The sequence below is a fragment of the Sapajus apella genome, unplaced genomic scaffold, assembly GCF_009761245.1.
Source record: "Sapajus apella isolate SASKATOON/1434 unplaced genomic scaffold, GSC_monkey_1.0 scaffold106, whole genome shotgun sequence".
Taxonomy (NCBI): domain Eukaryota; kingdom Metazoa; phylum Chordata; class Mammalia; order Primates; family Cebidae; genus Sapajus; species Sapajus apella.
In genome coordinates, this window is record NW_022437046.1 from 1658660 (window position 1) to 1673567 (window position 14908).

The 14908-nt window shown below is 54.6% G+C and overlaps 1 protein-coding gene across 12 annotated transcripts in view; it reads right to left on the reverse strand.

Moving 5' to 3' along the window:
* ARAP1 (ArfGAP with RhoGAP domain, ankyrin repeat and PH domain 1) overlaps nt 1-14908 on the reverse strand; it is a 66198-nt gene that overhangs the window by 28600 nt on the left and 22690 nt on the right. For 8 of the 12 annotated variants that reach the window (XM_032258841.1, XM_032258840.1, XM_032258839.1 and 5 more), the window contains 2 exons: nt 12078-12669; nt 85-257 (listed from right to left, as the gene is read on the reverse strand). In XM_032258841.1, coding sequence (XP_032114732.1) covers nt 85-257; nt 12078-12625 — 721 coding nt within the window. In that variant the 5' untranslated portion in view covers nt 12626-12669. Of the gene's footprint in view, nt 1-84; nt 258-7361; nt 7891-12077; nt 12670-14908 lie in introns of those variants that run through there. The other 4 variants (XM_032258845.1, XM_032258844.1, XM_032258843.1 and 1 more) reach the window with 3 other exon arrangements.

The following is a 14908-nucleotide window of genomic DNA, read 5'->3' on the forward strand; positions in this document are numbered from 1 at the left end:
GTGATCCTTGCATGCCCTCCAGGGGCCTGATCCAAGAGATCCCCGGCCCTCCCTAGACCCACATCCCCTGGCTGTAGCACTCACCAAACTCCGGGAACAGGCGTACCGGCTTCGGAGGTATCTCCGGGGGACAGGGAGGTGGAGACGGGGAGTGGGGAGGCGCCTGGGGGAGGGGGGACAGGGGCTCCTTAGGCTCTGGCTGGGGAGGGGATGACAATGATGGCAGCAATGACTCCTCTTCCTTGGAAGAAGGCAGGCTGGGAACAGAACAAAAGTTGGGCATCACTAAGCAACAGAGCCGAGACTGAAACCTACTGAGCCCCAGCTCACCTGAACTGCAGCCGAACTCAGGCACTATACAAACTCACACAGACAGGAGCCCTCCTGCACAGCGCCCTCCTCACCTCATCTCCCAAATGAGGTGAGGCAAAATCCTTCCCGGTTCCCCAAAGCCTGAAAGAAGCAGGTACCCTCTTTGACCTGAGTGAGGTGGTCACCCATCCTCAATGCTCTAGCTTTTAGTCACATACACCCACTGGGTCTCCACATTGAAGGAGGGATAAAGACCAGAATGGGGAGTAAGGGAAGGCTTCCTGGAGGAGATGATACTTGACCTGAGCTTTTAAGGATAAGAAGACATTGATGGCAAAGAGAAGGGTCAGGGCTGAATGGGCTGCAAGTCCTGAGGCACAGACCAGAGCCTCAGAAACCAATTCCTAAGGCCCCGAACTGTGGGTCTCTGACTCAGGATCATCTTGCTCTTGCCCAGATTTGGATATTCACTACCTCCTGATGCCCTCAGACTCTTCAAACTCACCTCCTCCCACCAGATCCATCTCCCACAATACCAGCTCCTCACCTCTGCTACCACTCCCCAAGGAACCCTCCCCAGATTCTCCAAGGCCAGGTTCAGGGTCTCCTGGGCTCTCACAGGTATACAGCGTCCCCCTCTGTCTCAGCACAGATCACACTGCTCCTGACAGTCTGTCTTCTGAAGGGCTTTGGCATCAAGGACATGAATTCAAATCCTGCCTTAGTTTCTTGGTTCTTGTGTGTCCTGGGGTGAGCACCTAGCCCCTCTGAGCCTCAGTTTCCTCTTCTGTAAAATGGGGGCTCTATCACTGACCTGGCAGAGTGCTAGGAGGATTAACCAAGACAGGAAGTGTCACGTGCCAGCACACGAGGATGCGCAGGCACCACACGCTGGAGCAAGGTGCCTGAGCCCTGGAGGCCTGGCCCCACCAGCCGTCTCTGCTGGTGTCCCGCAGGGGCCAAGGAGGAGAATCAGGGTGGATGGGCAACTTTTCCCTGGGTTATTTTTGGCCTTGTCTGTTGCCTTAATGTTCCTGGCAATGGCTGACAGTGTGCGGCTACCATGAAAGCAAGGAGGGGCTGGGAGGCAGTGACAGGGTCTGCCTGGGCGTGGTCATGATTCCAGGTTTTTACTCCTGCGGTGGCCTCCACCAGTAACACCCTCCTCCCTGTTCTCTGCCTGGGAACATCCACTCATTTTTTAAACCATTTTTTCTTAAGAATCTGGGTCTCACTCTGTGGCAGGCTGGAGTGCAGTGGCGTGATCACAGCCTCAAACTCCTGAGCTCAAGTGATCCTCTGATTTCAGCCTCCCCAATAGGTGGGTCTCAAGGTATGCACCATCACGCCTGGATGATTTTTAAATTTTTTGTACAGACTGGTTCTCATTATATTGTCCAGGCTGGTTTTAAACTCCTGGCATCAAGCAATCTTCCCACCTCCCCTGATTCTTCCCACCCACCCTGGGAGGTGGGAAGCAACCCTTTAACTCTAAAACCACACTGCCCTTCTCTGAAAGTCTTCCCTGACCCCTCCTTTATGCTGCTCTCCATTAAGAGCTTCATACAAATTATTCTAAATGACATTTTTCAAAGTATCTCCTTTGTGCCAAGATCCAAACCCTGACTCCAAAGTTTATGAGCTTCTTAGGACACTTGGCTTCTTCTACGTCGCCTTCTACTGCACTTGCCTCTTCTCCAAGTGTAGATAAAAGTTACGCAAACCCTTTCCTCTTCTGTGTGAAGAGCTGACCTTCAGCTAGGTTTCCAACTCTGTTCCCCTGGAAACCTGCAAACGATAGCATGTCAGCCACGTTACCAGGCAACCACTGCCTCTGGCAGCGCGGCCCGCACAGGAACAGTGTCTGGACAGAGAGAAGCTATAAGCAGATTCTATACCTGGTAGAGAAACCAGAGCTTTGAGCTTTGCACAGTATGGCGTTCTGCAAACTGGGCACATCCCATGCAGGGACTTGAAGCCACGCCTGTGGGGATGTTAAAAGACTACTGGCCCCTTAGGCAAGAGCTTTCAAAGCCGGCTGGCTCCCTGTGAGTCACTATCTGCTGTGAGACCCAGTCCTTCACTCCTGAGCTGTCACTTGGAGGGCCACAGAGAACGGCCCCTGGACAGCTGCATGGGCTGTGGCTCGGATTACTTCAAGGACCCCTCGGCAGACGAAGGCCTGTCACTGCCCTGGTGGCAAGCTGCTCCCTACCTGATGGGCCTCTCTGGGAATCTGAGGCCAAGGGGGGGCCCATGGGAGTCTTGAGTCGGAATGTACTTTCATAGCTGCACCTATGAAGACCTCCTGGTAGGCACTGTACCAGGCTATCTCTCCCACATGACCTGAGTCCCTTTGGGGCAGGGGCAGCACTTGACTTGGTCCCCCCAAAGCCCAGTCAGTAGCAAGAGTATGTGGGCCAGGTGGGTGGACAGGTGAGCAGGTAGGCAGCAGGAGGAAGAGAAGGCAACGGAAGGGGTAAACAATGACCAAGCAACCGAGGTAGTGCCCGAAGGCCCAAAAGCATGATCTGGGGTGCTGGCCCTAGCGGGCCACCTGCGATTCCCTTAGAGACTTCTTGATGAGTAAATTAATCCATCACTGCTGCCTCCCAGAGCCCAAGAGGAAGGGGCGTGGAGGCCAGGCCTGGGATCAGCAGAGAACAGAATTCTAAGTTGTCAGGCCACAGCCAGTCAGACCTCAGTCCAGGGAGGTGGGGACAGGCGCCATCCCTCCAATGCCAAACAGATTTGAAGGGGCTGGGCTCCCAAAGCTCCCCCAGGTCTGAGGGCCAGAGCTGAGGGGAAAGTGGTACCATAGAGAAAAACTGCCCACCTGCTCATCCTCATCCTTGGGGTCCGGCAGCATTGGCCCCTCCTCTGGCGCCACAGTGAATCTCCCACCACTGTCCTGATCCGCTGCGAGGGGTCTGCCTATCTTGGGCAGCAAGCAGGTTCCCTGAGGCAAACTTCACACCCTCCTTCCTCACTGGTGTATCTCCAGTACTCAGCAGGGACTTACAGATACCTGGATTCATTAACTATGTGTGCGCATGTGTCCACATGTGTGTTCCCAGCCATTTTCTAAGCACTTGACATGGACTCCTCATTTATCTACTCATTACAGGTGCTCTGTAAGGTAAGGCTCATCATGATACCACTTTACAGAGGAGGAAACCGAGGCAAATAAATGCTAGGTTATTTGTCCTTGGTGCCACAGCGGGGATTGAGCCCTGGCAGCCCAGCACCACAGCCGAGCAAACGAGGCCATGCCAGAGTCCCAGGGGTTCTCTGAGGCCAGCCTCCTCCCATGGGCCACCAGGACTCAGGACCCATCTGAGAGGGAACACATCACTGCCCTTACCACAGCAGGAAGGGAGAGGGAAACTGATGCAAAGGGTCCTTTCCCAGCAGAGCTTCCACAGGGAAGGCACCATGTCTCACGAAGGTGGTATAAAGGGGCCTCTCAGAAGCCTCTTGCAAATTCTAGCCACCTCCTCCAGGAAGCCTCCTGGCTGCTCCCTGCTTGCCTTCTTACCACAGGATATCAGGGCACTGCTGAGTCAGGACGGAGCCCAGGAAAGGAGAAGTGCTTTCAGGAAGGCACAACATATGGGAAAACCCCAGGGAAGGGGCAGTGACCCCCTACCAAGAATAGGGCCCAAGGAATGTCCCCGCCATAACTGGAGTCCCAGCCTCTCACTGCTTGCAACACTAAGAGTAAGGCCCTGCTCCAAACCCGAGGTCCAGCTGAGGCCCAGCTGGGATGTCACTCACTGACTTCTCACCCACTGGGACCCGTCCTCAATGGCAATACCTCCAAGCCTTCACTCTGTTTCCTCCTTCTCTCCCCTCTCCCTCCCATAGCCCACAGAAGCCCACCTCCACATCAAAATGCAGCTCAGCGGGCCTCCTCCTCTAGGCGACCTCCAAGATTCTTCCACAGAGCTTCTCCCCACTCAACCGCACCCCTGGCTCCCTGCTCCTTTAGCCTTTTCTCCTCTCCCAAAGGGGCATGTGAACCCACCTTCTCACCCACTATTCCCCAGAGGCTAGGCACACCAGGCAGCTAAGGGGCTGGTTCAGCCTAAATCTGTTTTATAGAATCAGAAAAAATATACACAGCAGACCTCATGCTGGGGGTTATGGGACATGGGAGGGTCTCAAGCCAGAATGGGTCAGAGGAGGATGACCACATAATTAATCGTATAAACCAGAAACACAGCCAGGCACAGTGGCTCAAGCCTGTAATCCCAGCACTTTGGGAGGCCAAGGCGAGTGGATCAAGAGGTCAGGAGTTCAAGATGTGCCTGGCCAAGATGGTGAAACCCCATCTCTACTAAACATACAAAAATTAGCTGGGCGTGGCGGCAGGTGCCTGTAATCCCAGCTACTCAGGAGGCTGAGGCAGTGAATTGCTTATACCTAGGAGGCGGGGGTTGCAGTGAGCAGAGATTACGCCAGTGCACTCCAGCTTGGGAGACAGAGCAAGATTCCAGCTCAAAAAATAAAAAATAAAAAATAACCAGAAACACCTCTAAGAGTTAAAAGAAGCACTAGTAATAACTGCATCAGGGCAGCAGGCACAAACAGGGCCTGTCCCAGGTAAGATGAGATGTGTGATCACTCAGTTAACTAGAAAGAGGGCTTTGGAGCCAGGCAGACCTGGGCTTGAGCCAAGCTCAAACACTCATTGGTTTGGGACCTTGAGCAGATCCCTTCCTCTCTGAGCCTCAGTTTCCTCACTGATCTGTCTCCAGGCTCACTGCTAATTCAGTAAAGGAGGGATACTTGCACATGGCATCAGCACAGCCTCTTCACCTTGAAGGAGACCCAGGCCCTACAGGCTGAGCCAGGAACCAGCTTCACAGCCTCAGCAGCCTCTCATGCCACCTCCTTCTTCACCCCTGCCCCATCCTATCTTTCTGTCTACACCAATCTCTGGCCAAAAGAACCAGGTCTCACTTTGAGGGCAGGAAGGCCACACAGTGGGGCAGTCTGCATATCTCAGGATAACACTGAACTCACCCCCTACTTACACTCCAGCCCTCGCTGACTGAGCTGCAGTCTATCAATGCATACTTACAGGCCTCTGCACACCCTGTTCCTTCCACGCGGAACACTCTTCCCTGCCCAGCCAACTCTTACTCCTCCTACAAAAGCCCAAATCATACGTCCATCCTCCCACTATCGCAAGCCTCCCCTCATATCTCAGGCTAATCTGGGGCCTCCCTGGGGCTCCCTGAGCCTCCACACTTCCGATCACTCAATATGGTCATATGGGTCAACGTTTGCTTCAATGAACTGCCTCAGAGGACTAAGAACCCAGACCCAACCCCTTCCTAGAGTCACCACCTCCCCACAAGATGTCACACAGGTGTTGGAGAGACCTGGCCCAATCCCAGCCCCTGGACTCTCACCAGCAAGGCTGCAGGTCCAATGATCTGGTGACATCTGTGTCCCACCCTGATGTCCCCTTTCCACAGGGGTAAACTCTCCCAGCTGCCCACTTCCTCAATCATGCCCTAGACTGCTCAGGACCCCAGGCCTCAGTCCTATGCCTCCTGCTTCCTCTGTGGCTTCTTCCCTTCCTCCTCCATCATGAGACCCAAAGGTCATCCCCTCCAGCACTCTCCTGGTTCTGTTCTGCTCACTTTGGCCATGGCCCAGCATAGACAGCCCTTCCTAGGGTCTCACTTGCTAGAATGGGATGTCCATGGTCTGCCTCTCAACTTCTGCACAAACTGAGAGTCCCTAGGGCCAGTCCTCTCCATGCTGCCAGCAGCGCCCAGCAGAGAGGGGGCTTCAGCAAGTGTGTGCTGAATGACCAGCACCCTACTCGCATCCTCATCGTTGGAGAAGGTCAGCAGCTCCCCAGCTTCTCCATACAGCAGTGTCCAGTTCACCTGGAGCCCATCCTGACAACCACGTCTTCACCCAGCTCTCAGCACCTCTCCCTGGGACAACAGCTACCACTTGCTAAGCACTCACTATATGCCAAGCATTCTGCTGGAGGCTTTTTTTTCATGTAATGACCTGGAATTATTAATTCCATTGTGCTCAGGACAGGCCTCTTCCTCCAGGAAGTCCATCAAACTGCTCCCTCCTCTAAGCCCACACAACCTGTTTGGCCTTCCACCACCAGACCTACACTCAGCTTCCCACAGGCCAGCCCTGTCTGGGCAGGAGGTGGCAGAGGTCTCCTTTCCCATAGCAGCTCTAAGCATGTCCCAGGCGTGGCCCTGGGCTGGCTCCTGAGGGAAGAAGTAGGAGGAAGTTCAGTCCTCAGGGAGCTCACTGAGCCCCTCCTGGGTCCAGGCCAGCCAGGCAGAAAGAGCAAGTGCAGGTATCTTCTGGCCCTATGGAAGAGATGAGCCGAGGGCAAAGGACAGGGCTGGAGAGCACAGGGTGTGTGGACAGGACGTGGTAGAGGCCTATGTCCCCAGTAACCCGAGCACAGGATTGTTGAGTTCATCAGGGATCCACAGTAACTGAGGGGATGGGAGACCACCCCCTACACTCCATAAGCACCCACCACAGCACCAGTCCTGGGGGGGGAGAGGTAAGAAGCACACCATCTCCCCATCACCCGGGGTAGGGAGGTCTGAGGTGGAAGGTTCAGAATCACAGCACCCTTGAACTTGACAGTGAGATAAGCCAAACTAAGCCTCCCCGAGGGAATCCCCAGAGGGGTGCCGGGAGCTACCAGCAGAGAAGTGAGGAGATTAGCACCAGGCCCCCAAGGGGCAGAACCCCATAGAGGAGCATTCTGTGGGACAGAATCTGAGAAAGACCCAGAAAACAGGCACTGTGGGCTCCTGGTAGACCCAGGAGAGGTGTATGGGGAGGCGGAGATCTAGAAAGCCCAGGGGAGAGGGAGGGATGAGAGACAGGGAGAAAAGGAAAAGGCAAGGAAAAAAGAGAAGAAGTGGAGAAAGTGAAAGATAAAGCCCTACGAGAAAAAAAGAGAAGGCGGAGGAGAGCAGCACAGAACACCAGGCCAGAGGTGACAGACAGGGGCTCCAGCCCTCCCAGGGCCTCCCTCCTACCTGCCAACAGCAACAATAGCGACGGCAGCCCCTCGATGGCCCCTCACTCACCCTCAGATGCCTGCCGGGTCTTGGGGCTGAGGACTCCCACGGTTCTGGCCAGACGGGTGTGTACGCCCAAGAATGTCGTGTACCTGCAAGCCTGGCCCCTGGTCCCTGGCCCCTGGCCCCTGGCCCCTGGGTGGGTCTGAGGCTACGTTCTCTTAGCGGTTTTTGGATCCAGGTATGGCTTTGCACCTATGATTTACGTCTTTAAGTGTTTGTGAATCACTTCTCTACGCGTATGTGGGGTGTGTGTGTGTGTGTGTGTGTGTGTGTGTGTGTGTTTCTGTGTACAACTGTGGATCTGTCCAGGAGGGAAGAGGACAGAGAGAGAGAGAGAGAGAGCGTGTGTGTGTGTGTGTGTGTGTGTGTGTGTGTGTGTATGTCTGCACCTAGCTCTCGTCTCCCGGAGGCTTCCTGCTTTCTGCCTCCCCCACCCCCTGTAGCCGTGGCCAACATACACACTTCCTGAACACTGAGAAAGAGAAAAGTCACCCAGAATCCCCTGGGGCAGATACTTCCTCCCCGCCCCCAGGCTGCACCCCCTCCCAAACTGGGATGGGACAACCAACAGTGTCCACTGCTCTTGCAAGGCCTAACAGGGTGGACGCCCAGGAAGTCCTGACTGAGAAGCCCTGGCGGTGGCCTCTCCCCTACCCCACCCGCATAAGGAGGCCCAGAGAGGCTGGGAAAGAGGCTCTTTGAAGGGCAAAAGTTCTGCCCTGGCAACAAGTGATCAGCCTCCAGGAAGACCAGGGATTGGCTGGGCTGTAGGGCAGTCAAGGGCACAGGAGGGAAACCTGGCGGCATGTCTCCAGCTGGGTAGCTGCCTTCTGGGCATACACTCCCTCTTCCTGAGGTGCCTCCAAGCATCTAGGCATTAGAGAGGGACACCAAAGGCCAGAGCAAGCTGGGAGGGGATCTGCAGCGTGACCTTGGAACTTCACATCAGAAATGACCCCTCTGCCACCTTCAGGGAAGCCAGTTCACAGGGCTCATGTCTGTGACACTCAGGGCTGAGTAAACCTGACCTGAAGCCAGGAGGCAGGGTCTAGACACCAGCTTCCCCTCTGCCGGGCTGGGCGACTCTGGGCAAGTTTCTCAGAATCTCTGGACTCCTCAGCAAGCTCCCCAGCACGAGTTTAAATTAATGGTATGGGGCCAAGTGCGATGGCTCACACCTATAATCCCAGTGCTTGGGGAGGTTGAGGCAGGACAATTGCTTGAGCCCAGGAATTTAAGACCAGCATGGGCAACAAAGCGAGACCTCGTCTTTACAAAAAATTTAAAAATTAGCCAGGTGTGATACCGCACACTTGTAGCCTCAGCTACTCAGGAGACTTAGGTGGGAGGATCGCTTGAGCCCAGGAGTTCGAGGCTACAATGAGCTATGATGGCACCACTGCACTCCAGCCTGGGCAACAGAGAGAGACCCTGTCTCTATTAATAATGATGATGATAATAACGGCAGGGGGTACAGACTCTGGGGGTGGTGTGGAGTCCCCCCAGGCCAGGCAGAATGATGAGGCTGGTTCTGAGAGTCCTGGGCCATGCTAGGGCAGGGAGGAGGGAACTCCATCCTTGCTTGTTTTCTGATTTGCCTAAACCTTGGTCTGTGGCCTAGAATTCTATCCCAGCCCCGTTCTCCCCACCTGTCTCCTCTGAAAACCTCCCCCTTCCTAAAACATCTGGGATGACATAGGTTGGGTAGCAGGATGGGGGAAGGGGAGCTGGGGCAGTGAGCTCAGGGCCCTATGGCCCAGCTGTGCTGAGGGCGCCCACTGGGTGTTGAGTCACATGCGTATTTACTCACATGCACCCCAAGCTCAGCACCTGCCAGTACACAAGCTCACACTGGCATTCATCTACTCACCCCACAATATACTTCCCGAGGGCCCAGGAGGCACGCGGCATTATTCTAGATGTTTGAAATTCAGCAGCAAACAAAATCGACCAGGATCCTGGCCCCAGTGGAGCTGACATCCTAATAGGCTCACTCTCGTGGCAGCATATGTACACACATATGCACACACTGGCTCAAGCCTGACAGTGCACAAATAACACACATGCCATGTACTGCTCAAACAGCATGCGCACACTCACACATGTACTCACACACTGTCGGGGTCCCCACCACAGCAGTACATGTGAACACAAAGGTCCCCATAAACTCACATACACACCACTTCGTGTCACCGCTGAAACTGCACAAATCTCTACACGCTTTTACATCTTAGTCTCACACACTCTCAGAGCCTGCCTGAATGTATAAATGCACAGACACACGACTACCCTGACAGCCTGCACTGCCACCCGCACCCATCTCTATGGGTGCACACACAGACGGCCCCAGGCATGCCTCACACTGATTCAAGACCCTGAGAGTACACACGTGCACATGCATCCATCCACCCCCACACCCCACTAGGGAGCCTGGAGATGACAGGCCTCAGCTACCACATGACCTGTGTGAAAGGCCCCAAGGTTGAGGGAGTGAGTTCCCCATCACGAGGAGTTGCAAGCAGGGGTAGGAAGCTCATGTCATGTGACATCGTGGTGGGACTCCCACAAGGGGGTGGGCAGGAGCAGTGTTCCTCCACATGCCATGGAGCCTAGGGGTCACAGGAAGGGGCTGAGAAGGGGCAGGGTGGCCAGTCAGGCTCCATGTTGGCCCCCACCCTGATCACCACAGGACCCGGCTCACATGAGACTCCATCTGCTGTGAGTTTTTCTACCACAGGGCTTTGAAGACTTTGTACACTCTCTGAGTTGAGTGAGTACAAAGCTGGGGACTGCAGATGCCCATGACTCCAACTGCCAAAGACCCCCAGACACAGAAAGCCAGGCTTGGCAGCTTACTCTACCCTACTCTACTGTAAAAAAATAGTTCCAAATTGCAGGAAATAATTTTCTTCCAATTCTCTTAGCACAGGACAGATTTTGGGTCCTTGAACTACAAGGGGCCAAACCTCCTCCTGACCACGGGGCCTGGCCTCCTCCTCATGTTGGCTAAGTGGCTACGTTCACACAGGCTCTGAGAGTAGGGGTTGGTACCCTGGGGCCCAGGGGCACGGACAGGGCTCTCCTCCTACCCAGCAAGCCTCCTGAACTCAGGTGTCAGTACCAGGAGGGGCCAGAAGGCTGTGGAGGACCACGGAGGGCACCTAATGGGGAAACAGGCCCAGAGGAGCAGGTCCTCATCAGAGTCACACAGCTAGCTGGGCCCGATCCAGGCCTCCTGCCTCCTAAGCAGAAACCCAGGCCTCTACTGCCCGACTGGGGGTCACAGGAAGGGCCTGAGAGGGGACCTGGCCAGGGCCCTGTCTCTCCCCTTTGTTCACCCACTTCCAACCCCAGAGACAGACAGACTGTCTCCTCTATCCTCTCTCCCGGCTATCTCCTCTCTCTTTCTCTCCCCCACCAGCTGTTGGGGTTGAAATAGAAATTGCTTCTGCATACAGAAGAATGGTCACTAGAGGGCGCAAGGGCACCAGGAAACTTCCGTCTGAGCTTCCCTCCAGGCTCCTGAAGAGACCCTATACCTGTTACCAGTTGCGTAAACCCTGGACGAGCATGTACCCTTTTTGTGCTTCCACCAATCAACACTCAAAACACCACAGCACTAGCTCGGCTTTCAAGGCCCCCTGACTTAATGCTCCTCCCTGGGTGGGAAGAATCTCCCAGATCCTCCCTACAAGGCCCCCTTGCCTATACACTTGGCCTCGATGCAGCCAGGGCCCCCCTGCCCGCTGTCTCTCAGATTCGTTCCTGTCCTGCATGAAGCCAGCACACGAATCTCCCAGGAGTCCTGATGCAGGCATCAATGAGACCATGGAAGCACAGAGCCCAGCAGAGTGCCCCACAACAAACAACGGGGACCAGGAGACCGCTCTCCACACACCCCTTCCTCCTCTAAGAAGGCTTCCAAGATTAGCCTGACTTCACCCAAGTGCTCCACCAAATCCCCCTCACCCTGAACACATATCTACCCTGTCTGGGGATGCTCCCTGACAGCCGGGCACCCTAGTAGATGGCAGGAAGGGAGGGCACCTGTGAAGGAGATTAACATGGAACATCCATGGGAGCTAGGGGAAACTCAAGAAAAACACAGGGTACCAGGAGCCCAGGAGGGAAAACAGTTCTGAGAGGGAGGGCATGCAGGATGAGGCCTGAGACGTGTCCCGGGATTTGGTGACATTTGGCAGTGGGAGAAGCGAGCAGGGTGTGAAAGAGCACAGCACCAGGACCTGGGCAGTCCCCTCAGCCCCACCCCAAGCCTCCAGCTTTCCGTTTCCTCCATGTGTTGCCTCCTGATGCCCTGCTGTAGCTCACGCCTGCCAGGTCCCAAGCTGAACTCGACTTCTTCTCACACTCACTTCTGTTCCTGGGTCTCTGGATCAGTGACGGCACCACTGGCCACCCAGCCACCCAAGACAGAAATCTAGAGGCCTCACCGTCAGGCGCCCAACAGCCCCAGCACTACACTGAGTACCTGGACAGCTCTCCCCTCCTCCCGAGTTCCCAGACAGCTCTCTTCTCCTCCGAGCTTTGCGCAGCTGTTCCCTGCACTTCTGAAGCGCCCTTCTTATCCCAGCACCAAAGGCCACAAACTCCTCATCAAGCCTCTGGGATCCACTGCCCGTGAGCCTCCCACCCTGGGTGGCATCCACTCACCTCACCAGCAAGCGGGGGGGTACGGTGCGGGGCGGCACGGGTGGAACGCTCAGCTCTGCCAAATGCTGCTTAGCAGGCAGCGGGGGCAGCACCGGGTCCCGGACGGCTGTGGACGGGGCTGTGGACGGGGCTGCGGACTGGGCTGCGGACTGGGCGGCGAAGCACGTGGGCGGAAGGCCGCTCCTCCGGGGCGGGATGGGCGGGGCGGCGGGGAGCCCCTCATCCACTGTAGCAGCGGCAGGCGGCGGCTCAGGTGGAGTGGCGGGCACAGGTGGTGAGCGGAAGATGTGGCGCTTCATGGGCACGGGCCGTGGGGTGGGGCGGGGTGCGGGGGCCGGCGGGGTGTGGGCACGGAGCAGGCCAGCCAGGACGCGGCGGCGGTGGCCAGGGAGTAGCATGCCCATGTCCATCAGGCGGGCGTCGCTGAGTCCTTGGCACTCAGTGGCCCACACCAGGCCATGCTGCTCAAAGAGCCCTGTGTACTGCTCCAGGTGCAATGCCCGCAGCCACTCAGCCACCGACAGTGCAGCATCCCCAGCCTCTGCCATGGTTCCTGCCAGCAGAGGCCCTACTGGCAGGGCTCTGTCCAGAGCTGGAATAGACAAACAGGCACAGGTCAGAGGCAGGGCTGCCGAGAGTGGTCCCCTCACCAGCAGCCTGCACGGCCCTCTCAAGCCATGGGTTCAAGTTCTGTCCTAGAGCTTCCTCCCCTGTGCTCCATGTGCTAGACAAGGCCAGGTACTGCCAGATCTCTGAATACACAGGTTCTTCTCCCTGCCTGAACCCCCTCACCCCTTCCCCTGTGCTATCCCAGCATCCAGCTCACATTTTCTTCTCTAGGAAACCCTCCATGATCTCTGGGATCGGCACCACCCCACACCCCAACACACGGCCTCAGCCACTGTCGTGAGACTGGCCAGTGGCATGATTGGTGCTGTGTCTGGTATCTCCTCCCCACTGCCCTCTGCAAGACCCAGGGCAGGGCCAATTCTCTCTGAGGCACCAGTTCCCAGTGAGGGCCAGGATAAGCGCTTAGCAAGCGTTGAAGGACACCACTGCTGGTCTCTCCTGCAAGCCCAGTCTGGGAGCCCAGACTAGCCTCCCCTTACCCCTATGCCCATGGAGGAAGTGAAATGCTGTAGGAGGTGAGTAAAGCCAGCCTCAGTCACATGGCCTCTGGGGGCCTGGCCCTGGAATTGGGTAAATCCTCTCACCACTAAGGCCATTCATTCATTCGTTCTTTCAAAATCGCCTGGCACTAGGCAATGAGGACTCAGGCTCCACCCCTGCACCCTACAATTAAGAGCTCCTAGCCTGGTGGGAGTCAAGAGGCGATGTGAAGAGAAGGTGACCGGAAGAGGCAATGAGCAGATCAAAGGGAAAAGTCGCCGGGCGCGGTGGCTCACGCCTGTAATTCCAGCACTTTGGGAGGCCGAGGCGGGTGGATCACGAGGTCAAGAGATCGAGACCATCCTGGTCAACATGGTGAAACCCCGTCTCCACTAAAACTGCAAAAAATTAGCTGGGCATGGTGGCGCGTGCCTGTAATCCCAGCTACTCAGGAGGCTGAGGCAGGAGAATTGCCTGAACCCAGGAGGCGGAGGTTGCAGTGAGCCGAGATCGCGCCATTGCACTCCAGCCTGGGTAACAAGAGCGAAACTCTGTCTCAAAAAAAAAAAAAAAGGGAAAAGTCATCTGATTATCTCCACAGACACTGCAGAGGCATAGAATAAAATTCAATATCCAGCTTACTTACACAAACAAAATCTTACTAAAACAGAAATAAATTGATACTTTCCTAAATGAGAAAAGGGTATCCATTTCACTGTTATTATTATTCCTCACATTGCTCTGAAAGCTCTGGACAACAAAAATAAACAAGAGGTATTAAAATCAGAAAGGAAGAAATAAACTATCCATTCATTGCCAATAATGTGAGTATTGAGTTGGAAAGCCCAAGAAGCTCAGCTGAGAAACTATCACAACCAGTAAGGACTTCAGTTATTGGGTTCAAAATTAATATAATAGACTGGCTGGGCACGGTGGCTCATGCCTGTAATCCTGGCACTTTGGGAGGATGAGGCAGGCAGATCGCCTGAGAACAGGAGTTTGAGACCAGCCTGGGCAATACGGTGAAACCTCGTCTCTACTAAAATACAAAAAATTAGCCAGGCATGGTGGCATGCACCTGTACTCCCAGCTAATCAGGAGGCTGAGGCAGGAGAATTGCTTGAACTTGGGAGGCAGAGTTTGCCATGAGCCAAGATCATGCCACTGCACCCCAGCCTGGGCAACAGAGCAAGACTCTGTCTCCAAAAAAAACCCAAACAACAAACAAAATTAATATAACAGAAATCAACATTTATAAGCAGTAACCAGGTAGAAACCAGGATGAAAGACCCCATTTACAAGAGCATCACAAAATAGAAAACACTGAGAATAAATTTCATAAGAGATAAACAGCAGCTATAGGAAGAAAAATTGGGTGTGTTATTGAGGGACAAAAAGAAGACTTGGACAAATGGCAGGGCATAGTAAATTCCGGATAGAAGACAGCATAAAGAGGTTAATGATGTCTAAGTTACTTTATAAATGTACACAATCCAATTAAATATGTACATAGAATTTTTTTTGAAGCTAAACAAGTTGATTTGAAAATTCATGTGGGAAAATAAATAAGCAGGAAGAGTCAGGAAAATTCTGGAAGCAGGAAGAGGGTGGGAAGGGTAAAGAGTAGGAATCAACCTCACCACATGTTAAAACATATTATAAACCCACAGTGATTAAAACAGTATAGGATACCAGCGCATGAATAGACCAATCAATTAAAC